The sequence below is a fragment of the Oncorhynchus kisutch genome, linkage group LG2 (genome assembly GCF_002021735.2).
Source record: "Oncorhynchus kisutch isolate 150728-3 linkage group LG2, Okis_V2, whole genome shotgun sequence".
Classification (NCBI taxonomy): Eukaryota; Metazoa; Chordata; class Actinopteri; order Salmoniformes; family Salmonidae; genus Oncorhynchus; species Oncorhynchus kisutch.
This window is the reverse complement of record NC_034175.2, coordinates 32,974,830-33,001,420: the sequence shown is the minus strand read 5'-3', so window position 1 is coordinate 33,001,420 and position 26,591 is coordinate 32,974,830. Positions and strand designations below refer to the sequence as shown.

The window sequence follows — 26,591 nt, the reverse complement described above, 5'->3', positions numbered from 1 at the left end:
AGTTTTCAGCCTGTTTTTGTCTATTTTTATTAAGCATGGGACAAAGTATTTTTAAATTCACAGGCAAAGGCAATCCATGAGCAAAAAAAAACAAAAACAAAAAAACAAACAAATGTATAACAGAATGGGGTCTTGTTGTGTTAATTCCGATGGAGGTATACATTTTTGGTCAATGCATTGACGACAGTACTCATGTGGTGGTGTCTAAAATTAGCACTTAAAAAAAGGTTAGCAGCAGTTATACAAGTTGTACAGAAAGGTCATTTACTTAGAGTGTTGCGTTTTAGAGCTTCAGAATCGTATAGCTTGTATGGTTTCAGAAAATACCACAACCTGCGTAAAAAAAGTCATTTGTTTGACCTAATCAATCAAACCACTTTCTCAAAAGCTGAGGTAACATAACCGTGGGTTATTTTTCTACATTTCCACCACTGGGTTTATGTGTTAAAAATACATTTACTGTAAAGTTGTCTTTTATCAATTTGTTGCAGTTAGTGTGAAAGGCACATGTTTGTTTTTGGTAGAGAAGTGCTTAATATAGTTAATTGAAATTTCCTTCTATGAGGTCCTTCTATAAGCACCACTCCATATCAATACATGTCCACATGCGATTTAGGGCACTTCAATAACAGACAGAAAAGGGTTTATTAGAAGTAAACAGCACCGGTGTGTGTGTGGGGGCAGGAGTTGTGGGGGTTAAAGAAGAAAACAACAATACACAACCTGGAGATTTGACTCTCTGTCTCAAATGGCACCCTATTCCCTATATAGTGCACTACTTTTGACTAGAGCCTTATACGGTAGACCTATGTGGCTCCAGGTCAGTCAAAGTAGTACAGCGCCCCTGGAGCAAATTAGAGTTATGTACTTTGCTCAGGTGCACATTGACCGATTATTCACCTTGTATTTGAACCAGCAACAGTTACTGGCCCAAAGCTCTAACCGCTAAGCTACCTGTCGCCCATAGCAGTGCACTATATAGGGTTTGGGGTGCCATATGAGATTTGCCCTGAGAGCAACAGGCACTGTAGCGAAGTTGTTGTTTTCAGCAGCCATTTTAGTTCCTAACTCTTCAGAAAGGCTAACCTCTCAATCATCATCCTCTTCTTGTACCTCAGCCGACTCGCCTCCCTAATCGCCACCATCTTCTGCAGGTCACCCTCGCTACAGGAAGTGGGCAGCGACGGACCCATCTGATTGGCCGACATACCTAGATATGACCGCTGACCTTGGACACGCACTGCCCCCACCCCCACCCCGAGCACCATCCCAAACTTCCTCAGCAACATGTCGTCCGTTTTAGGGTGCCCATCACAATCTCCTCTTTCCTCATGGTTCTCCCTGCCCTCAGCTTCAACCTCCTGGGTCAAAGGTGAGGGGGCGCAGAGCAGCCGCGCCTGGAGCTTGGCAGGCAGTGCCCAGGGCTCAGGGATGGTCATCGGGTTGTAGCTGTCGGCCGCACCCAACAGTGGTCTCTGCCGCCGACCATCCTGGGGCTGGTTGACCTTCCGAAAGATGAAGTCGTCCCTCTCGATGTCGGGGATGACAGTCTTGTGATCCTTGCCTGGTGTCTGCGGCTGGGTGGTGATGTTGAGCTGGGGGTTCGAGGCGTAGAGGTGGCCGGACAAGTGGTTTACGCACACCCGGGTTTTCAGCACAGCCAGCGCCGAGTTGGAGTGGAAGGCCTGGGTGCGTCGGGCGAACATGTCGTCATTCTCCAGGTCAGGGACGATGCTTGCCAGGGACTCATCCAACTGTTCTGGTGGATCCATGGGGTTGTCACGCCCCAGAAGGGGACGCTTCTCGCATTTGACCAGCCGGGGGCCGGAGGTGGGGTCGATCATAGGGAATACCACCGGGAAGCGCTCAAAGTATGGGATGTTGGTGGCTTGCTTTTTGGGGGGCTGGTAGAGGGCAGTGTGTTGTGGCTGAGTGTTGTAAGGACTGGAGGAGGGGGGGGGGTGGAAGAGAGAGGAGAAGGAGAGACAGGACAGAGGGTTGATGAGTTGCATGCAAGTAGAATAGGAGGAAAGCAGAAAGAGCTAGGAAAAGGAGGTTTAAAAAATGGAAGGCTATTTGATTCAAAACAGGGCTGCATCAAACTGAGGACCTTGTATTCTGAAGCAGCTTATTAAAATCGTAAGTGCTTGGCAAACACAGTACAGTATCTTAACATATGTACTGATGCAAATTGGACTAAACAGCAAGACAGCAAAGTGATTATACCTCAGTATAACTGGTATAACTCTCAAAACTGCTCTTCAAGGCATGTTAGGGCACAGTTACTAGCTAAGCTTTGTAGCACAGTATCGCTGTTAGTACATGAGGGAGGGCAGCCAATCAGAACTCCTGCCCTTTTAAGGCAATGCGTTAGACCAGTGCTCCTGTGATTTCACAGTCAATCGAGCAGCTGTATCGACCTTTGACCAGCAGGGAGGCTGGTGTGGGCGGAGCCTTCAGGTGCATGGGGGTGAGAGGAGGGGGAGGGGCCGGAAGGGGCTGAGGAGAGCCAGCGATTGACATCGCAGTCAGAGTCGTCAGAGGATGAGCCGCCAGACTTCTTTCGGCTATGGCCCCAGAGAGGAGTGGGTGCAGAAAAGAGAGAGAGACAGAACGAGAGAGAGAGGGGGCGGGGGGGGGGGAGGATTGATGAGGGAAAGTGAGGGAAAATAGAGTGGGGAAAAGGAGAGTAAGGCAAAGTGAGAAGAAAAGAGAGAAACGGAGAAGCAGTAGTCAGACAGGTGGAATCAATACAGTGAAGTCGTGTAAAAGTAGAGTAGAATAGTTCCCCACAGCAGTGGGGACCCAACTTATCAATCAAATGAAAGCTTTATGAATGATGTTAGAATCACATGCATTAAACAGACTATAGGGAATCACTGGAAAATGTTGTGATAGAAAGAGATCGAAACAGGAAACTGTGATAGAAAGATAATGAAAATAGTTGGTGATAGAGTGATAAAGTATTGTTAGCAATAAGAATGGGATGTGCCATTAGAAATAGTGAATGTAAGAAAGAGTAAGGAAATGATGTGTGTGGTTTGTAAATGTTGGCATTGTATGTACTAATGTTTTATATAGTATTTGAAATGTACAGTATGAACATGTGAATGGAATGCAAGTGCTTTAAATGATGACGTTAAATCTGTGTTATGGGGTATGATGCTGTAAGTGTTTGTGCATGTGCGGTCTTTAACATTGGCCCTCTTTGCATCGTCCCCCCCTCACCCTGTGTCAGTATGTCCACAGACCTGAAGCCCTGGATCTTCTTGTACCAGGGTCTCCTCTGGGACCCCAATTTGATCTTCTGCACGTGGGTGTCCTCCTCAGGCGTCCAGAACTTGGGCAGAAACCTGTCATATGACACGTCGACAGTTGACTTGGGCAACGCACCCACTTTGCGAGCGTACAGGTCGTCCTGAATGGGGTCAGCATACCCAACATCATCTTCCTCATCTTCAGAATCGTCATACATCTGTCGGAGAAGGCTGTCAGTGGGGAGAGGACGGTGGTGGTCCACCCTGACTGAGCCCATCTGAGGCTGGGGGGAGCACATCGGCGTCATTGGCCCACTGCTGCTACTCGAGAGAGAGAGAAAGAGAGACCAGCCAATCGTATGAGGGGAAAGGGTTTATCAGGCAGGTACAAGCAATCAAAAGGCAGAGCAAGGAGCGTATGGTGTTGGAACATCCTTGGGTAAATGGCACACAATCTCCAATGAGAGCACACAAGGATAGAGGTAAAGGGCAAGGCAGAACCAAAACGAAAAACACATGATCAATGAAATCAAGTAAATTAAATGAAATCAAGTAAATGAAATCGAGTCGATGTGAAATTGGATATTTCAGATGGCAAGTCACTGCAAATCCAACTGCAAGAGGAACGAGCAAATACAACTAAAGAAAACAATAAAACAAATCAATCAAACACACAGACGTATTCAATCAATCAGTTAGAAGAGCCGGCAAGTTAAGACCAAGGTGGCCTGCTACACTCATGGTTCTAGAAAACCATGCAAACTGAAGCGTTCTCTCATTCTTTCTTTCTCCCACACTCGTTCATCCGGCAGGCATAACAGAAGAAGCACTCTCTCTTTCTCTCTCGCTCTGGTCAGATCCCACAGCATCAGGCTTTCTGACCTGAGGCAGGTCACCGTCTGCCGCGGTGGGGCGTTTGTGTTTGTGGTCATTGTGACCGTTGGCCAGGTCCCTCCTTTCGCCACTGAAACCACTCCTCCCCCTACTCCTAATCCCACAGCATTCCCGGCCTCCACAGGGCTGATTGGTAGTGCGAAGTTGGTAGGCAGGGCAGGGGAGGGACTGTGGAAGCGCCGGCTGGCCAGGTCGTCCAGAATGAGGTCGGGGTCCGGCCGCTCGGGGTCAGAATCATCGCCACTGCCACTCTCGTACTCGTACGCCCACTGCAGTTGGGCGGCGGGCAGGGAATCCTGGGATATGCATCTGTTGTTGGAGGATTCGGACCTGGTCTCACAGAGGTCAGTGTTCCGAGGTTAGTCGCAACATATGATGGTATACAGTGCACACACACAACCATAAACATGGGACAACCATACACAACCATGGGAGAACCAACCAGCAGACAGACAGAAAGACAGTGGAGATGATAGGAGAGGAGTGTGTAAAGACAAGGGCAAGTATCAGGGTATGGCATACAATAGATTTAAACCACATAGAGTCAGATCCATGTCTTATACAGTATTCACCAGTGCAAAGCAATAGTTTTATTTGATGTGAAAGCTTATAGAGCTAGCTTACTGTAGCTTGTGTTGCAATGGAGTTTCATAACGATCAAAGAAACTGGGTGGCAAAGGTTTGACTCGATACCATTACCATTTAACAGAAGGACGCCAATTCACCTGAATTATACTGAATTAAAATGGAATGGAGCCCTACCCTTCTGGATGATTTAACCATTGACAGACGAGTGAGCAGACCGGAATGAACATTTTACACTTCTATAGCCCCTTCGTATATCCGAAAGGATTTGCTAGAGCAGCACCTGTGGATAAAGACTCGAGGTAGCTGATTTCTGGTGTATAAGCTATAGGTATGTGTATGACTCTGCTACCTGGTGAAGGTGCCATCCTCCTCAGTGTACTTGGGGCTGGCCCAGCTTCGGCGGCTGTCCTCGTGGCGCTCGGCCCGCTTCTTGCGGAGAGGTGCTGGCACGTAGGCTGCTGGCTTGTCCTTGGTGGGCAGGAACTGGTTGAACTGTGTGGTCGTTTTGGGTGCGATGACCAACGAGCGGCGGTAGTGCAGCGAATCCTTGTTACTCTCCGCCGCCATCCTGAAGACTGAGTCCACCTCCGCGTCAATCCCACAACCTGGGGGAGTGAGAAGATATAGAGAAGGAAGAGGTGAGAATTTAACGAGGAAGGGGAAGGACGCAGGAAATGAAAAGGGGAGGGAAGTGTAAGAGGAGAGAAAAAGTAGAAAGAGGGAGAAGTCTAATGAGGGTTGTGGAAGGGAAGATAAGAGGTAAACAAGAGAATAGCCGAGTGGAGATTGGAAAGGGAAGGTGGGAGGAGGGATGGGGGACGAGAAGGGGGAGGAGAGAAGAGGAATGGGAAAGGGTAGAGTTGAGAGGTCCAGTAAGGAAGAAAAGTAGAGAAAAGGAAAGGGGGGAGTAAAGGTCTATTTAGTGTTGTGTATAATATGATTGTCCGTTATAATATGATAGAACAGGTAGTCCCAAACTGAGGTACCCCCAGGGGTAAGCGCAATGCCATAGGGGGTACGCCAAATAAAAAAGTGATTCACATTTTAAAAAAAATACATCTTCACATTTTCAAACAGTCCATTTATATTTTCCAATAGGGCTATACATTTGGGTGAGATGTTTTTCTCGCCTGAGCAGCCTCGTTTCACTGCCAAAAATAAAATGAAACCATCTAGTGTTCAGCAAAGTAACAACACAATGTCAAATACAGCTAGTCTAGTCAAGTAATTAACATCCAATCACATTAACCATTACTCTCTCACGGGAATTCCACTAATGGTCACAAGTAGCCAAATGTAGCTGCTGCTCATTCCGTTTGCTCGAAAATGGATCAATTGGTTCAAAAAAGTAAGATCTGCGTCCATAGAGACACATACCAGCTCTGCTGGTAGTACTGCTACTACCAGCAGTACGACACCTGCACCTGTCGATGACACAAGTTGTTCTGCTTCCACGACCACATCCAATGCTAGCATCAGTAATTCTACATTTGTTGTTAGCCCAGCTAGCATGGACACTGACAGTTGTAATTCTGATGCAGCCGAAGAGCTACTGCCCCCTTACCCTGGAAAGCACCGAACAACAGACAGCGTCGTTGGACCATCCAAGTGGTGCAAATATGATGAGAACTACATTGATTTGGGGTTCACTTATATTGGAAGTAGTGCCTTTCCTCAGCCACAGCCAATTTGAAAAATTTTTTTTTAGCAAGAATGAAGATGACTTTTGAGTAGTAAGACATGTTTAAAAGCAACAGATACCATTAATAAGAAGGGGCTAGAATCGTTTTATATGGTGAGCTACCGAGTGGCTAGGACAAATAAGCCCCATACTATTGTGGAGGACTTAATTCTTCCTGCTTCCGCGGATATGGCTGAGACAATGCTGGGGGAAAAGGCCAAAAGAACTATACAGACAATGTCTTCATCAAACAACACTGTTTCACGACACATCAGTGACATGGCAGGAGATGATTTGAAACAATTACTGCTTCACATACAAGCCAGGGAATTCTATGCATTACAGCTGGATGAGTTAACAGACGTGGCAGGCCTGGCACAGCTCCTGGTTTATATTCATTACATCTATGGGGGGTCAATTAAGGAAGACATACTCTTCTGCAAACCTGCTGGAAAGTCTCTCTCTCTAATTACTGACCTGCTCTCCTGGCCTTAAACACCACGAACCAAAACAAAACCTATTCGACTTAATTGAAATAACTATTATTAAATAAAAGTAGAAAAAAAGCTGTTTGTGTAATATATTTGTCTTCTTACAGTGAGTTTGATAAGTTTCGAAGAGAAAATATTGTTATATTTAGTAACCACTAGTGGGCGGTATGTGTTTCTTATTAGAAGTAGCTCTCTTCAACTGATGCTACATGTTTTTGTATCCCAAAACATTATTTATTTTACAGTGAGACTAAGACATTGTATTATGAAACTATCCAATTTTAGTGTCGGCTGAGAGACTTTTAACCGATAAAATAGTCAAAAAAATTTCAAATGTCAACAAAGATCCGGTATCGGTAAAATCAACATGCTCAGTGTGAATTTATTGACTCTGTCAGGGTACTGACACAGAACCCCTTCACTGGTTTCTTGGACTCAGTGCTAGGAAATCACACTCAACCTGTCTTCATCATAAGAGAGGTTTCTGAGTCAAAGGTGAACAAGGTGATTAGCTTACTAAAGAACTCTAAAGCCAAAGATGTGTTTGGGCTGGACTCTACCTTTCTTAAAAACTCCAAAGAGTCACTCATTGGTCCCATTACTAAGGTCACCAACACATCTATTAGTCTGGGGGTGTTTCCAAGGGTATGGAAGTCGGCCATAATAACGGCCATCTTTAAATCAGGCGACCCTGCTGACGTGAGTAAATACAGGCCCATTAGTATACTACCTGTGGTGTCGAAGGTTGTTGAAAAGTGTGTAGCAGAACAACTGATTGCCCACCTCAACAACAGCCCCTTCACATTACACTCCATGCAGTTTGGCTTCAGAGCGAAACACTTCACAGAAATGGCCAACTGCTTTCTTCTGGAAAATGTCCAAGATGGACAAAGAGGGTGTTGTTGGGGCTGTGTTTCTGGACCTAAGGATGGTTTTTGATACTATTAACCATGAGGTTCTCATCACAAAATTATCCAAGTCAACTTTTTCCCCGATGCCTTGAGATGGATGAAATCATACCTTGAAGGCAGAACTCAGTGTGTCAGAGTGCGCAATGAGCTGTCGCCCACTCTTAGCTATGATGTGGGCATGTCCCAAGAGTACGGGTCAATGCTGCCTTCTGTCTGTACTGGGTCTGAAGTTCAAATGTATGCAGATGATACAGTGATATATGTGCATGCAAAGAGCAAACAACAAGCTGCGCAAGAACTCACTACTGTAATGGTCCAGGTTACAAAGTGGCTCTGTGACTCGTGTTTGCATCTCAATGTGAAAAAAACTGTCTGCATGTTCTTCACAAAGAGGGAAACAGATGCTACTGAGCCAGATGTTTATGTGTCAGGGGAGAGGCTCCAGGTGGTATCTGATTTTAAGTACCTTGGCATCATACTTGATTCCAACCTCTCTTAAAAAGCAGGTGGAAAAAGTCATTCAAATCACCAAATACAACCTAGCTAATTTCCGATTTATACGAAAGTGTTTGACTACAGAGGTAGCAAAACTGTATTTCAAATCTATGATACTCCCCCACTTAACATACTGCTTGACTAGTTGGGCCCAAGCTTGCTGTACAACATTAAAACACATTCAGTCTGTCTACAAACAGGCTCTCAAAGTGCTTGATAGGAAGCCCAATAGCCATCATCACTGTTACATCCTCAGAAAGCATGAGCTCCTGAGTTGGGAAAATCTTGTACAATACACCGACGCATGTCTTCTATTCAAGATCCTAAATGGCCTGGCTCCCCCTCTACTCAGTACTTTTGTTAATCAGAAAACCCAAACATATGGCAGTAGATCCACAAGGTCTGCCATGAGAGGTGACTGTATAGTTCCCTTAAGGAAAAGCATCCTTTAGTCAATCGCTTTTTCTGTGAGAGCTTCCCATGTCTGGAATACACTGCCATCAGACACACATAACTGCACCACCTATCACACCTATCAATCAGATTTGTGAAATAATCCCTAGCTTGTACTGCCGGTTTCCATGTTGTCTGTTGTCTGTAGTTTGTGAGCAGTGGAAACACTTTGATGCTTTTATGGATTTTGTCCTGTTGCTTTTTGTGCTATGTTGCTCTGTCTAATGCTATGTCTTGCTTGTCCAATGATGCTATGCGTGTGCTCACTACTCATTGATTGTCTGTATTGTAATTGTTTTTAATAACCTGCCCTGGGACTGCGGTTGAAAATTAGCCGGCTGGCTAAAACTGGCACTTTAACTGAAATGTTGATTAATATGCACTGTCCCTTAAAAAAAAATAATTCAAACTAAACATTTCCCAGGACATAGACATATCTGATATGGGCAGAACGCTTAAATTCTTGTTAATCTAACTTCACTGTCCAATTTACAGTAACTTTTACAGTTAAAGAATACCATGCTATTGTTTGAGGAGAGTGCACAGTTATGAACTTGATAATGTATTAGTAAACCAATTAGGTACATTTGGGCAGTCTTGATACATTTTTGATCAGAAATACAATGGTTCATTGAATCAGTCTAAAACTTTGTACATTCACTGATGCCATCTTTTGAACAAAATCTAAATTGTGGCTAGACTCCTAAGTAATATAATGGCATTTCTCTTGCATTTCAAACACGCATGTTTTGTTCTTTGTATTATCTTTCAACAGATCTAATGTGTTATATTCTCCTATATTAATTTCACATTTCCACAAACCTCAAAGTGTTTCTTTTCAAATGGTATCAAGAATATGCATATCCTTGCTTCAGGTCCTGAGTTACAGGCAGTTAGATTTGGGTATGTCATTTTAGGTGAAAATTGAAAAAAAGGGCCAGATCTTTAAAAGGTTTGCAAGGCTGCCTGCCCAGACGGTATCCCTAGCCGCGTCCGCAGAGCATGTGCAAACCAGCTGGCTGGAGTGTTTACGGACATATTCCATCTCTCCCTATCACAGTCTGCTGTCCCCACTTGCTTCAAGATGTCCACCATTTTTCCTGTACCAAAGAAACCAAAGGTAACTGAACTAAATGACTATCGCCCGTAGCTCTCACTTCTGTCATCATAAAGTGCTTTGAGAGGCTAGTTAAGGATCATATCACCTCCACCTTACCTGACACCCTAGACGCACCTCAATTTGTCTCCGCCCCAATAGATCCACAGACAATGCAATCTCCATCAGACTGAACACTGCCCTATCCCACCTGGCATGAGGAAGACCTATGTAAGAATGCAGCTAATTGACTATAGCTCAGCATTCTACATCACAGTACCTTCCAAGCTCATCATTAAGCTCGGGGCCCTGGGTTTGAAACCCTCCCTGTGCAACTGGGTCCTGCACTTCCTGATAGGCCGCCCCCCAGGTGGTGAAGGTAGGAAACAACACCTCCACCTCGTTGTTCACCCATGTCTGCATGGCCACACATGCCTCCAACTCAATCATCAGGGAGGAGGTGAGGGCCCTGGGAGAGTGTTGACAGGAAAATAATCTCTCACTCAACGTCAACGAAACAAAGGAGCTGATCGTGGACTTCAGGAAACAGCAGAGGGAACACGCCCCTATTAACATCGATGGGAACACAATGGAGAAGGTGGAAAGCTTCAAGTTCCTCTGCGTACACATCATGACGTTCTGACGATCTGAAAACCTCAGGAGGCTGAAGAAATTTGGCTTGGCCCCTAAAACCCTTACAAACTTTTACAGATGCACAATTGAGAGCATCCTGTCAGGCTGTATCACCACCTGGTATGGCAACTGCACCGCCCTCAACGGCAGGGCTCTCCAGATGGTGGTGAGGTCTGCCCAACGCATCACCGGGGGCAAACTACCTGCTCTCCAGTACACCTACACCACCCGATGTCACAGGAAGCCAAAAAGATGATCAAGGACATCAACCATCCAAGCCACTGCCTGTTCACCCCGCTATCATCCAGAAGGCGAGGTCAGTACAGGTGCATCAAAGCTGGGACCGAGAGCAATGCACAGTAATATGGTTGCCAGGTGTCGGGTCTTTCCTCCGACACATTGGTGCGGCTGGCTTCCGGATTTAGCGAGCATTGCATCAAGAAGCAGTGCAGCTTGGCGGTGTCGTTTTTCGGCGGATGCATGGCTCTCGACCTTCGCCTCATCTGAGTCCATATGGTAGTTGCAGTGATGGGACAAGATTGTAACAACCAATTGGAAATCAAGAAATTTGGGAGAAAAAGGGGTTAAAAATAAAGATAAGCTGAAACTGAGAGACTGAAAAACAGCTTCTATCTCAAGGCCACCAGACTGTTAAATAGCCATCACTATCCGGCTTCCACCCGGTTACGCAGCCCTGCATCTTAGAAGCTTCTGCCCTATATACAGTGCTATCAGAAAGTATTCAGACCCCTTGCTTTCTTCCACATTTTGTTAGGTTACAGCCTTATTCTAAAATGTTTTTTTTTTTTAATTCCTCATCAATCTACACACAATACCCCATAAGGAGATAACAAAAACAGGATTTGAGAAATGTTTGCTAATTTATAAAAAAAAAAAACTGAAATATCATAATAACATAGCCATTCAGACCCTTTCCTCAGTACTTTGCTAAAGAACTTGGCAGTGACTACAGGCTCGAGTCTTCTTGGGTATAATGCTACAAGCTTGGCACACCTGCATTTTGGGGAGTTTCTCCCATTCTTCTCTGCAGATCCTCTCAAGCTCTGTTTGGTTGGATTGGGAGCATTGCTGTACAGCTATTTCCAGGTCTCTCCAGAGATGTTTGATCGGGTTCTGGCTCTGGCTGGGCCATTCAAGGACATTCAGAGACTTGTCCCGAAGCCTGTGTTGTCTTGGCAGTGTGCTTAGGGTCGTTGTTCTGTTGGAAGGTGAACCTTCGTCCCAGTCTGAGGTCCTGAGCACTCTGGAGCAGGTTTTCATCAAGGATCTCTCTGTACTTTGCAACGTTGATCCTGATTTAGTCTCCCAGTCCCTGCCACTGAAAAACATCTCCACAGCATGATGCTGCCAACACCATGCTTCACAGTAGGGATGGTGCCAAGTTTCCTCCAAAAGTGATGCTTAGCATTCAGGCGAAAGAGTTCAATCTTGTTTCTCATGGTCTGAGAGTCTTTAGGTGCCTTTTGGTAAACTCCAAGCGGGCTCTCATGTGCCTGTTACTGAGGAGTGGCGTACGTCGGGCCACTCTTCCATAAAGGCCTAATTGTTGGAGTGCTGCAGAGATGGTTGTCCTTCTGGAAGGTTCTCCCATCTCCACTGAGGAACTCTAGAACTCTTTCAGACTGGTCACCTCCCTGACCAAGGCTATTCTCCCCCGATTGCTCAGTTTGGCCGAGGCGGCCAGCTCTAGGAAGAGTCTTTCCAAAGTACATAGACTTGTAATCGCTGGCCATTTTAATAATGGAACACTAGTCACTTTAATAATGTTTACATACTGCTTCACTCATACTCATCTCATATACTGATATACATATACTGATTGGCTATGAAAAGCCAACGGACATTTACTCCTGAGGTGCTGACCTGTTGCACCCTCTATAACCACTGTGATTATTATTATTTGACCCTGTTGGTCATCTGTGAATATTTGAACATCTTGGCCATGTTCTGTTATAATCTCCACCCAGCACAGCCAGAAGAGGACTGGCCACCCCTCATAGCCTGGTTCCTCTCTAGGTTTCTTCCTAGGTTTGGGCCTTTCTAGGTAGGTTTTCCTAGCCACCGTGCTTCTACACCTGCATTACTTGCTGTTTGGGGTTTTAGGCTGCGTTTCTGTACAGCACTTTGTGACATCAGCTGATGTAAGGGCTTAATAAATACATTTGATTTATTGATTGATTGATACTGTATTCCTTTCTATTGTATTTTAGTCAATGCCACTCCTACATTGCTCAATCTAATATTTATATATTTCTTAATTCCATTCTTTAACTTCTAGATTTGTTTGTATTGTTGTGAATTGTTAGATACTAATGCACTGTTGGCGCTAGGAACTAGCATTTCGCTACACCCGCAATAACAGCTAAATATGCTAAATATATGTGTGTGACCAATAACATTTAATTTAATTTTAATTTTATTTGAAGACAGAGTGATGTGTCTCTTAGTCATTTAGCTCTTTAGGGTTATCCTCACTGGGTACATGACAACTCACGCACACACACCTTCCCCATACACAAACTTCAGAGTGTTTTCAACTCTGCCTCATGCAAGCACAACCCAGTTAGCCATGCGTTGTGTGACGGTGACAACCATGATAAATGTTGACAGTCTAAAGACTGGCTTAGCGTAACCACTCAAACTGGACAGTTTTATATCCATCTACACTTTCAAAAACTTAATCATGGACACTCTTACTGACACTTGTGGCTGCTTCGCGTGATGTATTGTTTTCTCAACCTTTTTTCCCTTCGTACGGTTGTCTGTGTCTAACAATGGTTGTACCATGTTGTGTTGCTACCATGTTGTGTTGTTGTCATGTTGTGTTGCTACCATGTTGTGTTGTTGTCATGTTGTCTTGCTACCAAGTTGTGTTATCATGTTGTGTTGCTACCATGTTGTGTTGTTTTCATGTTGTGTTGCTACCATATTGTGTTATCATGTTGTGTTGCTACCATGTTGTGTTGTTGTCATGTTGTGTTGCTACCATGTTGTATTGTTGTCTTAGGTATCTCTTTATGTAGTGTGGTGGTGTCTCTCTTGTCGTGATGTGTGTTTTGTCCTACTTTCTTTTTTATCCCATGTCCACACAAGGAGGCATTTTGCCTCTTGGTAGGCCGTGATTGTAAATAAGAATTTGTTCTATGGACTTGCCTAGTTAAATAAATGTTCAAAAAAAAAAAAAAAAAAATGGCATGGAGCCTCTCTAACCAGCCTGCTTCCCAACAAGCAACAACTTGTCAGCCGCTCTTTATGAAACAATAACTGCCTCTGTTCCCAACTGGCACCCATTTCCCTACATAATGTAATACTTTTGAACACATCCCCGTGGGCCATGGTCAAATGTAGTGCAATATGTAGGAAATAGGGTGCCATATCGGACACAGACAATGTCGATCAAAAATGTACTTTGAATCCAGGGCTAAACAATGCTATTCTATGCTATTCCCTACTGAGCTTGGCTTAACATCGCTTCACTGAGCTCGGACTGGAACAGAGAAACGCATGGAACATGTTGTAACTAACCATCACTTTAACTAATCATCACTTTTGCCTGTTTTTAATCGTATAAAATCCCATGGTATTGAGTGTAATTGTAGGGCTTGAATGTGCTTGGTAAATCTAACTACAAACAGACCAAACTGTAAAACTCAGCAATGTCACGACACACACAAACACACATGTGCAAAGAACGACACACACACACACACACACACACACACACACACACACACACACACACACACACACACACACACACACACACACACACACACACACACACACACACACACACACACCGGAACACACTTTTATGCATGTACCAAGTGACCTATGGGCTTCTGAAGTAAACAAGATTAAAATAGCTGCGTCAGGAGATTGGATCAGTTATGACTTAACTTTGCTATGGTTTTAGTACAGACTGTCAAGTATTCTGAGCCTGAAGCCTCTCGGCCAATGGGCTGGCTTCCTCAACACATAGCTAAAATACCAGGAAGGATGTAGAGATGTGATGGGGTATGAGTGTAAAAGAGGATTTCATTCATACGATTTAATTCGTACTGTAGCTATGCTGATTACTCAAACCTTTACATGGTAAAACACAACACAAAAACTGTAGTTTGAATAACAATGTACAGGTACATCAGGGTTGAGGTCCATTCCAATTCATTTCAGTTTCATGAAGTGAAATTCCAAATAAAGTGTTGAAAAATCCTAACTGAAACTAAGACATCTTTCCATTCTTTAATTGCAATTTGAATTCACTTCCCGAATTGACCAAATTAAAATGGAATGTCCATCAATTGATGGACCCCAAACTTAACTAGCCCACTGAAGTACAGTGAGGCAGCTTTACTTTGAATACTGCTAATACCGTAGCCTGTCTTCGTCGTGTAAACTCCTGTGGTTAAACACATTGGCAAGACAGTACAAACAAATCTGGGACCAGGCTACTAATACAGTACACATATAAATATAATACTAAAAGGGGCAAACATAAAAAAGAATGGGTTATATAGAGTATAATAGAGTGAATAACGAAAGAATAATAAAGTGTTAACCTAGCCTAGCACAGCGTACAGTATGTACAGTAAGGTTACATATTTACCTTAGATATTGCTGCTATGCCCAGTAGTCGTTCGAAGGCCTTGAGGTTTAGGTTAGGTCTATCATAGAAAGTTTCGCTTTGTGCCTTCCTACCCAGCCAGTATATGGAGATCAGCACCTGGGAGAAAGAGGACATGAGTTATTACAAAAATCATGATTATAATGTATGCATAAGTACTTTACAGGAGCAATGCCAATGTCTCTAAATACAGCAACTGGGTGGGTGCATATGCTTTTTGACAGACATTTTTCTACTGTTCTTTTCTACTGAACATCTATTAAACAGAACAAACAAGCAGACCTGGGTTCAAATAGTACTTGTTTTCTTTCAAATACTTTGAGTGTTTGAGGAGTGCCCGATGGGCAGGGTTTGCACTTGTGGGACTATACAATTGGTTAAAAGCCAGGCACCCTCAATCAAGTGTGGCTAAAGTATTTGAATGAAAACAAATCATGTTTGAACCCAGGTAAACAGTGGAAAACAGTAGGACATAGTTATATATTGATAAGGACACACTTACAGTACATTCGAGCAGAACACTACGTAGCCTACATATAGTATGGACTGTTAGGATGGCTCATGATTAGATGTCTGTATTGTTATTGTATAGTAATGCCCATACATAGTTGTCCTAAGGTTATACTGGCCTCTGTGGCTCCTGTGGCCACTAGTGTCCAGCTCTTTGCTTTCCTGCCTCATCCAGAACCGTCTGATACATCGCTATTTGTTTGTGTGCACTGACCTGACCTATACCTCTTGTAAACATGTAGGTCTTTGAATCATGTTTTAGAAAATTAATGCAGCTCTCAATAATGTCATTCCATGAGCACTACAGATATCACAGAACTCAAGTGCTATTTGCATGTAAAAAATGTGGAGGGATGCATTTACTCCATTTAGTACGTTTTTGTCGGTGTCCCACTATTTGATGGTAGTTCCCCTTTATGTTCAGTTTTCTGCATATTACATGGTAATTACATGTTGTTTTGGCAGCACAGGGTAATACTAACTACAGTGCATATTACAGGCCTTCCCTGCAAAAACATTGCTCAAGAGTCTTTAGACTAAAGCGGATACCTTGTCAGTTGCACAACTGAATGCATTTAACCAAAATGTGTCTTCCACATTTAACCTAAGGTAGAGGGGGCTGCCTTATTCGACATCATCTACACCTGGGGAGCAGTTAATTACCTTGCTCAACAGCAGAAAGGCAGATTTTTCCACTTTGCAGGCTCAGGGATTTGAACCAGCAACCTTTTGGTTACCGCTCCAACACTCTTAACCACTAGACTACCTGCCACCCCCTAGCCTTAGCTTCTTGCTGCCCCAGAAAGTGATCTGGGTATGGTATTATGGAAATCACTTCTATTGAAGCGGTCTGATGGTTAAAAAATTACTACATACTGTATACAGTAGATTGGAATGTAGCAATAGGATGGATAAAGACATACTGTAAGCACAAAACCCTAAAATCACCATACTGTTCCATTGGATTCTACAGTAGTGGGCAAAGCCAATCTACGCCATCTCCTCAAACCTTCCCAAGTAAAATTTAAAAAAATCCACTCACATGTTTAAGTCCCCTGTTGGTCTCTTGATAGGTGTGCGTGTAAGAGAAGTGTATGTGGGAGTGTGTGTGTGGTTTATCACTCACAGCCTGCTAAAATGACAATAAAAGAATAGTGTGTTTAGGTCTATGTGCTTCCCCCACTGAAAGAGCTGGAAAGAGAGAGTACAATCCATGCGACTGCAAGCCCTTGAATCACCCCTGCCCCCCTTACACAACAACAGAACAAGACAAAGGCTGGGGCTGGGATGGAGTGGAGGCCACACACACAAGCACACAAATCGACACACTAAGCACACATACAATTTGTGTCAATGGCCATATGCACACAGACTCACACACATACATACAGTGCCTTCGGGAAGTTTAATGACCTATAGACTTTTTCCAAATGTTGTTAGGTTACAGCCTTATTCTAACATGGATTAAAATGCCCCCCCCCCCATCAATCTACACACAATACCCCATGACGACAAAGCAAAAACAGGTTTTTAGAAATGTTTGCTAATTTCTTAAAAATAAAACACAGAAATATTACATTTCCTTAAGTATTCAGACCTTTTACTCAGTACTTTGTTGAAGCACCATTGGCAGAGATTACAGATTTGAGTCTTCTTGGGTATGACACTTCAAGATTGGCACACCTGTATTTGAGGAGTGTCTCCCATTTTTCTCTACAGATCCTCTCAATCTCTGTCATGTTGGATGGGGGAGCGTCACTGCAGAGCTATTTTCAGGTCTCTCCAGAGATGTTCGATTGGTTTCAAGTCCGGACTCTGGCTGGGCAATTCAAGGACATTCAGAGACTTGTCCCGAAGCCACTCCTGAGTTGTCTTGGCAGTGTGCTTAGGGTCGTTGTCCTGTTGGAAGGTGAACCTTCGGCCCAGTCTGAGGTCCTGTGCACTCTGAAGCAGGTTTCTATCAAGGATCTCTCTGTACTTTGTTCCGTTCGTCTTTCCCTCAATCCTGACTCGTCTCCCAGTCCCTGCCGCTGAAAAACACCCCCACAGCATGATTCACAGTAGGGATGGTGCCAAGTTTCCTCCAGACGTGACACTTGACATTTAGGCCAAAGAGTTTAGTCTTGATTTCATCAGACCAGAAAATCTTGTTTCTCATGGTCAGAGAGTCTTTTTGGCAAACTCCAAGCGGGCTGTCACGTGCCTGATACTGAGGAGTGGCTTACGTCAGGCCACTCTACCATAAAGGCCTGATTGGTGGAGTGTTGCATAGATGGTTGTTCTTCTCGAAGGTTCTCCCATCTCCACTCTAGAGCTCTGTCAGAGTGACCATCGGGTTCTTGGTCACCTCCCTAACCAAGGCCCTTCTCACCCAATTGCTTGTTTGGCAGGGCAACTCTAGGAAGAGTCTTGGTGGTTCCAAACTTCTTCCATTTAAGAATGATGGAGGTCACTGTGTTCTTGGGGACCTTCAATGCTGCAAAAAAATGTGATACCCTTCCCCAGATCTATGCTTTGACACAATCATATCTCGGAAGTCTACATACAATTCCTTTGACCTCATGGCTTGGTTTTAGCTCTGACATAGCTCTGACATGCACTGGCTAAATGGGTTATATCAAATAGATGTTTTCTGATCTCTTTAATAAGAAGTGTATGTTTTATAATCGAACACAAGTTTGATTCCAGAACAATCTTCTATGTGAGCATGTTTTGGAGGTGGGGGGTCATGGCTTTATTGTTAATTTATTGTTATCAAAGAAGATGCATGCATACATAGTTGGCAATAAAACTGGCTTAATTATGTACATTGATTGTATCAATCTATTTTAGAACTTTATGTTCTCATAAACCTTTTCTCAAGTTTGACTTGAGTACCTTCTGTGTGTGCATAGGTGGTTCAGCTTTTGGTCCATATTTGCTTGGTTATTTACGACAGTCACTAAATACCACACAGCCATAAAAATTATTGGACTTTGAAGGGTAAAAAGCAGAGGTAAGAAAACAATTTGAGGTCCTGACACAGGCCTATTGATTTATATGAATTTAAACCTCCCAAATACAGTAACACACATCCTGCACATATACGTATGTTCACAGACTGTCAGAGATATATACCCCCAGAAGTTCAGTCATATTTTTGGTTCTTGTGTATACTGACCCCCAAATGTCAGTAAACGCTAGTAGTAGAAGTATTGAGTCTCAATGGGTCGATTTGCAAGTGCAACCAAACTACACCGAAAAACAAAGCACATTCTAACCTTCCTGAACTTACACCCTGCCTCCAATTAGTCTCCATATGTCACCTGTGAAGAGGACAGTAGTACGTATGTCATGTGTGCTTCAACAGGGGACCAATAGTGCTGTAAAGTAGCACTAACGTGATTACCACAGTGACAGAGGGATATACTGTATACAACCATTCTCCGTCTCTCCGTGCTCCGCCTTCCTCCCGTCATACGACGGTAATACAATACTCACACCACACTGAGCGTGTGTGTGGTGTCCTGTGGCCCTTGCTTTTATCCAGCATGCAATGGGGCTGGTGCGGCTTGGAGCACATGCTGAGTATACTGGGTGTGAACATTCTGCTGCTGCGACGACGACCATCTGACTTTCTATCAAAATTCTACTACTGCTTTGGTTTAGCATGAAAAGCGACAACAAAAAAACATATAGGTATTAGAAAGGTTCAATTCAGTTTGGAGATAAATTATTGGTGTTGTTTTCCCAATATTACTTTTTAGATGATCTTTCAACTTTATTTGGTATATGAAAGTACAATATAGTCTGATCTATACAACACAAGACCACTGGAAAATTTAGATTTTTGGGGTGACCTATCTCTTTAAATGCCACCAATATGGTTGATGAAAACAAGCTAGCTAATGAAGTCAACATGGGTTGACACAACACCACAGTATGTGATATCACCACGGCTGGCTCTCAAGGACCTGCATCATTTCAAATGCAAGCGATCCATACACCCCAACAAACCTATGAACCAAAGTGAAAATTAAACCAGGCGTTCACCGATTCCACGTCTCCCGGATTTATGGGGCCAATAAAACATCTTGCTTTCTCTCTGGTGTGGCCTGGAACAAAGTCTACATTATTCTTAATATTTATGGTACTGCGAGGACTGCAGGGGTGGGTGGGTGGGTTCAGGCCAAACTACCACAGGCCTGGTTACCTAATGCTAATTTATGAGGGGTGGTAATGGATGTAGGCCTTGTTAGGAGAACATGGGATAAAAACCTATTCTCTGTGCCCCTCGGGTCTGTACTGACGCCTCACCACCAGATCAGCTGAGATAGAGCTATCAACAGCACCAGGCATTGTGACTAGTGTTGTCATTGAAACTGAGGCATTATGCTGCCTAGTTTCATCCTATAGATATAGAACATTTATTCACTCTCATACTAAAACGTATACCGAACTAGTCATCATAGTTCAGTCACCTTCAAAACGATTATGTCGAACAAAATTCCTGTGGGATTGGGATTCAGCTGAGATATGGGACTTACATAAAAGAGGCTGGAAGAAGACCTGGGAAGGCAAGGATCCCTGGAGTCGCCTCTTTGCCGTTGACGTTGAGACTGGTGTTTTTTGCGGGTACTATTTAATGAAGCTGCCAGTTGAGTACTTGTGAGGCATTTGTTTCTCAAACTAGACACTCTAATGTACTTGTCATCTTGCTCAGTTGTGCACCAAGGCCTCCCACTCCTCTTTCTATTCTGGTTTTCATTGTTCTGTGAAGGGAGTAGTAAACAGCGTTGTAAGAGATCTTCAGTTTCTTGGCAATTTCTCGCATGGATAAGCCTTCATTTCTCAGAACAAGAATAGACTGACGAGTTTCAGAATAAGTTATTTGTTTCTGGCCATTTTGAGCCTGTAAACGAACTCACAAATGCTGACGGTCCAGACACTCAATTAGTCTAAAGAAGGCCAATTTTGGGTTTTCTAATGATCAATTAGCCTTTCAAAATGATAAACTTGGATTAGCTAACACAACGTGCCATTGGAACACAGGAGTGATGGTTGCTAATAATGGGCCTCTGTACGCCTATGTAGATGTTCCATAAAAAAATCTACCATTTCCAGCTACAATAGTCATTTACAACATTAACAATGTCTACAGTGTATTTCTGATCAATTTGTTATTTTAGTGGTCAAACAAATGTGCTTTTCTTGAAAAAACAAGGACATTTCTAAGTGACCCTACACTTTTTCCTTTTTTGGCATAGCAGTCAGACGTCTTTTGTCCTCGTCTTGTCGTGTCCCGCATATATACATATTTACAACTTTCTTCGCATACCTTTTTATATATATTTTTTCTTTTCCATAAACTCATCTTCAAAACACTCTCCTGCAACCTGCCTCACCAATTTATATTAAAAAATAAAGTATTATTTACCTAAAATCTGTAATCCTCCATAGAAGCTAACCAGAAGCTAGCCAGAAGCTAACCAGAAGCTAGCCAGAAGCTAGCCTGAAGCTAACCTGAAGCTAACCAGAAGCTAATCAGAAGCTAACCAGAAGCTAGCCTGAAGCTAACCAGAAGCTAATCAGAAGCTAGCCAGAAGCTAGTTAGCATCTTTACTGGCTAATCGTTAGTATTCAGCTAACCACAGTTTGTGGTCATCAGCTATCCTTTAGCTCGAAAATCTATCGCCAGTTTTGTACGGTGCGGCTCGGACCGGAACATAACGGACCTATTTTTCTCTCCATGTCCCCAGATTTCAACCGCAAGCTCTGGACATTTATACCTGGATCTCGCAGCTAGCTAGCTGCTATCCGTGTGACTATCGGCTTACGTCGATCCCGGAGCAAACAACAATTATTCCGGAGCTAGCCAGCTGAAGAGGTCCATCAGTCACTCCTGGGCTACAATCACCTATCCGGACCCGTTTTTCACCATCATTTGCAAATAAATTCATAAAAAATCCTACAATGTGATTTTCTGGATTTTTTTTCTCCAAATTTTGTCTGTCATAGTTGAAGTGTACCTATGATGAAAATTACAGGCCTCTCTCATCTTTTTAAGTGGGAGAACTTGCACAATTGGTGGGTGACTAAATACTTTTTTGCCCCACTGTATATCTCTCTGGTCACCCCCAAAACCAATTCGTTCTTTGGCCGCCTCTCCTTCCAGTTCTCTGCTGCCAATGACTGGAACGAATGACAAAAATCTCTGAAACTGGAAACACTTATCTCCCTCACTAGCTTTAAGCACCAGCTGTCGGAGCAGCTCACAGAATACTGCACCTCTACATAGCCCACCTATAATTTAGCCCAAACAACTTTCCCTACTGTATTTATTTTATTTATTTATTTTGCTCCTTTGCACCCCATTATTTTTATTTCTACTTCGCACATTCTTCCACTGCAAATCTACAATTCCAGTGTTTTACTTGCTATATTGTATTTACTTTGCCACCATGGCCTTTTTTTGCCTTTACCTCCCTTATCTCACCTCATTTGCTCACATCGTATATAGACTTGTTTCAACTGTATTATTGACTTTATGTTTGTTTTACTCCATGTGTAACTCTGTGTCGTTGTACGTGTCGAACTGCTTTGCTTTATCTTGGCCAGGTCGCAATTGTAAATGAGAACTGGTTCTCAACTTGAAATAAAAAATATATAAATTTTAAACAGTAGTGTATACAAATTATATATATACGTTTAAAATTATTTTTACTGCTCTAGGGTTATAATTATTGCTTGGATAACCGTATTGACTTCTTTTTCACTCTTTATGTGGTGTGCACTGCCGAGAACACTGGAATAATTATCACTGAATTATTGTAATGTGTATCTATACATACTTTACATTGTTTGTTTGCGAATCACACATAATATCACTATAATCAGAGTGTTCATTTTCGGAAGTTGCTTTCATTTCAGCGCATGTGATTTGTAAACATTTCAACTGTATTACATCGATAATTACACCCATCTTTCTTCTCTTTCTTGTGATATAACTGTCGAGACGATGCCTTAAATCCCAGATTAATCTTTAGCGTTCTTATGGATGCAACGGAAAGACGTATTCCATTGAGCTCAATTCAGCCATTACTGGGGTATGTCTGATAGGTCAAAACAAACATTTCCTTGTTCGTAATGTTAACGGGAAAAAACGACAGGCACAAGCAAGAATATGAAAGAGTCGCAAGAGTAAATGAAAGCAATCAATCCAGAGAAATGGATTGTGGATTTTGCACACCTGAAACACAGGAAATAGATGGCCAGAAAAGACAGATGCTCAGGTGGACAGGGCATAAGCTGAGAATAGTGACACAAGAGTTATGAGGGTTGAAATCACTGCAGCCGCAGTGCCACACGAGTACATCGCCACCTGACTCATTACTGAAATGTTCAGAATGTCTTAGATAGAAATTCTATGTATATAATAGTTTAGAATGTTTCAAATTTATTGAACACACTCCAGGCAGTATTCATAGAGAGAGGATCATTCATTTAAGGCAGTTTAAGCATTTAGATATAAATTATGAATATGTGTATATCCATATCAACCTACAATATTGTTCTATCCATTTCAAAGCAGGAGAATAAAACAAAGTACACTACACGACCACAAGTATCTGGACATCTGCTTGTCGAACATCTAATTTCAAAACCATGGGCATTCATGCGGAGTTTAGCCCCCCCTTTGCTGCTACAACAGCCTCCACTCTTCTGGGAAGGCTTTCCCCTAGATGTTGGAACATTGCTGAGTGGACTTGCTTCCATTCAGCCACAAGAGCATTCGTGAGGTCTGGCACTGATGTTGGGCGATTAGGCCTGGCTCACAGTCGGCGTTCCAATTAATCCGAAAGATGTTCGATGGGGTTGAGGTTAGGGCTCTGTGCAGGCCAGTTAAATTCTTCCACACCGATCTCGACAAACCATTTCTGTATGGACCTCGCTTTGTGCACTGGGGCTTAAACAGGAAAGGGCCTTCCCCAAACTGTTGCTACAAAGTTGAAGCACAGAATCATCTAGAATGTCATTGTATACTGTAGCTTAAGATTTCCCTTCACTTCAACTAAGGGGCCTAGCCCGAACCAACAGCCCCAGACAATTATTCCTCCTCCACCAAACTTTACAGTTGGCACTATGCATTGAAGCAGGTAGCGTTCTCCTGGCATCTGCCAAACCGAGATCCGTCCATCAGACTGCCAGATTGTGAAGCATGACTCATCACAGAGAATGCATTTCCATTGCTCCAGAGTCCAATGGACACGAGCGTTACACCACTCCAGGCAACGCTTGGCATTGCACATGGTGATGTAAGGCTTGTGTGCGTCTGCTCGGCCATGGAAACCCATATCATGAAGCTTCTTATGAACAGTTCTTGTGCTGACGTTGCTTCCAGAGACAGTTTGGAACCGAGGACAGACAATTTTTATGCTCTACGCGCTTCAGCACTTGGCAGTCCCGTTCTTTGAGCTTGTGTGGCCTACCATTTCGCAGCTGAGCTGTTGTTGCTCCTAGACGTTTTCACTTCACAATAACAGCACTTACAGTTGAACGGGGTAGCTCTAGCAGGGAAGAAATTTGACAAACTGACTTGTTGAAAAGGTGGCATCCTATGACGGTGCCAAATTGAATGTCACTGAGCTCTCCATTAATGCCATTCTACTGCCAATGTTTGTCTATGGTGATTGCAAGGCTGTGTGCTCAGTTTTATACACCTGTCAGCAACGGGTGTGGCTGAAATAGCCAAATCCACTAATTTGAAGGGGTGTCCACATACCTTTGTATACAGTTTATAGTGCACATGCTTTAGCCCTTTATACTCGTACTGGTTTACAGGTTGAAAATGGCAGATTTGGATACTGAGTGCCTAAATTGGAATGCAGTGGCGCACAGTAACATGCTATACATAACATCAGATCACAGGGTCTGTGCTTCACAGCTTTGTATGGGTTTTGACTGACAGCCATTCTGTCAAACACCTGTGAGTCCAAAATGTTCACTACATTCACCAAAATGGTGATCTTCTGTGATTTTCTGAATTGCCCTGTTAAAGCCTAACATCGTATTTAACAATTTAGCTAGTCATATTGGCAATAGAAAAAGCTTCAAATGGTGCCTATCTGACCCAGATTGAGATTTATAATGGACTGTTTTTGTCCATTAACAGTAATTGTGTGATGGCTGTGTTCCAGACAAAAGAACTACACGTGTGCTTGCTGTAGTTCTTCAACCGCACAGCTAGGAGAGCTATAAAAAAAGCAGCTTATAGTTGATGACTCTTCTATGAGTCATAAAAGTGCATTGAAATGACTTAGGAACAGTGTACACTGTGGAGAGGTGTGTAGCCACTCGGACACACCAGTTTGACCTCTCACTAGAAAAAGCCTATTTTTTTGTCTTATGTTGCAGCTTCACCAGATTTTCCAAGAATATTCTTATCATGTTACTGAATGTATCCCATAATCTCCAAACAGTTCCCTTTTAATTGTTACCATGGTTATGCATATGCTTTCCATATTTTGTCTGTAAGAAACATTTCAATTTAACACTATCCATTTAGGCCAATTCCCAGCCCCTGTTGTTACCTCATATCCCACCTGAGAAGAAAACACTTCAATTTGCTCAACTTGGCATTGGCTCAACTTACCCAAAGACAAACATTTTGACTATATTAGCCCACACAGCTACAGGGATGCACTTTCATGCTAGGTTTATGACCTCATATTGAGGCGTACGGGTGTATGGAACGGTCTTAAAATGATCTACTTTGATTTAGATACAAGCATCATGAAACGTCTAACACATTGGCCGTGCTGCTGCTCCAGTTTCAACTGTTCTGCCTTCTTATTATTCGAACATGCTGATCATTTATGAACATTTGAACATCTTGGCCATGTTCTGTTATAATCTCCACCCGGCACAGCCAGAAGAGGACTGGCCACCCCACATATGCTCTCTCTAATTCTCTCTTTTTTTCTATCTCTCTCGGAGGACCTGAGCCCTAGGACCATGCCCCAGGACTACCTGACATGATGACTCCTTGCTGTCCCCAGTCCATCTGACCGTGCTGCTGCTCCAGTTTCAACTGTTCTGCCTTATTATTATACGACCATGCTGGTCATTTATGAACATTTGAACATCTTGGCCATGTTCTGTTATAATCTCCACCCGGCACAGCCAGAAGAGGACTGGCCACCCCACATAGCCTGGTTCCTCTCTAGGTTTCTTCCTAGGTTTTGGCCTTTCTAGGGAGTTTTTCCTAGCCACCGTGCTTCTACACCTGCATTGCTTGCTGTTTGGGGTTTTAGGCTGGGTTTCTGTACAGCACTTTGAGATATCAGTTGATGTACGAAGGGCTATATAAATAAATTTGATTTGATTTGATTAAATTAATTAGACTTTGTGAAAAACTGTTTTTTGTTTGCTTACCACTTTTTCCATGTGGTTTCTTATTTCAGAGACTCAATGAAATGATTATATTTTCCTAAATATTTGGTCAAATTATTAATTTTGCGTATGGTTTCCTAGAAACAAGGATGCCACTTTGGCTCAACTTACGTACTATGTACTGATTTTATAAAACATTAAGAACACCTGCTATTTCCATGACACAAAGTGACTAGGTGAATCCGTGTGAAAGCTATGATCCCTTATTGATGTCACTTGTTATATCCACTTCAATCAGTGTAGATGAAGGGGAGAATGAGGATTTTTAAGCCTTGAGACATGGATAGTGTATGTGTGACATTCAGAGGGTAAACGGGCATGACAAACTATTGAAGTGCCTTTGAACCTGGTATAATAGTAGGTGCCAGGCATAACAGTTTGTGTCAAGAACTGCAACGCTGCTGGATTTTTCAAAATCAACTATTTCCCTTGTGTATCAAGAATGGTCCCCCACCCAAAGGACATCAAAACAACTTGACACAACTGTGGGAAGCATTGGAGTC

General features: G+C 43.1%; 1 protein-coding gene across 17 annotated transcripts in view; it reads right to left on the bottom strand.

The window, feature by feature from the left end:
• Positions 1-26,591, bottom strand: part of LOC109904040 (LIM domain only protein 7) — a 119,220-nt gene that overhangs the window by 52,361 nt on the left and 40,268 nt on the right. For 16 of the 17 annotated variants that reach the window (XM_031793293.1, XM_031793238.1, XM_031793227.1 and 13 more), the window contains 2 exons: positions 15,130-15,246; positions 5,089-5,344 (listed from right to left, as the gene is read on the bottom strand). In XM_031793293.1, the coding sequence (XP_031649153.1) occupies positions 5,089-5,306 (218 nt within the window). In that variant the 5' untranslated portion in view covers positions 5,307-5,344; positions 15,130-15,246. Of the gene's footprint in view, positions 1-5,088; positions 5,345-15,129; positions 15,247-16,699; positions 16,891-26,591 lie in introns of those variants that run through there. The other variant, XM_031793245.1, reaches the window with a different exon arrangement.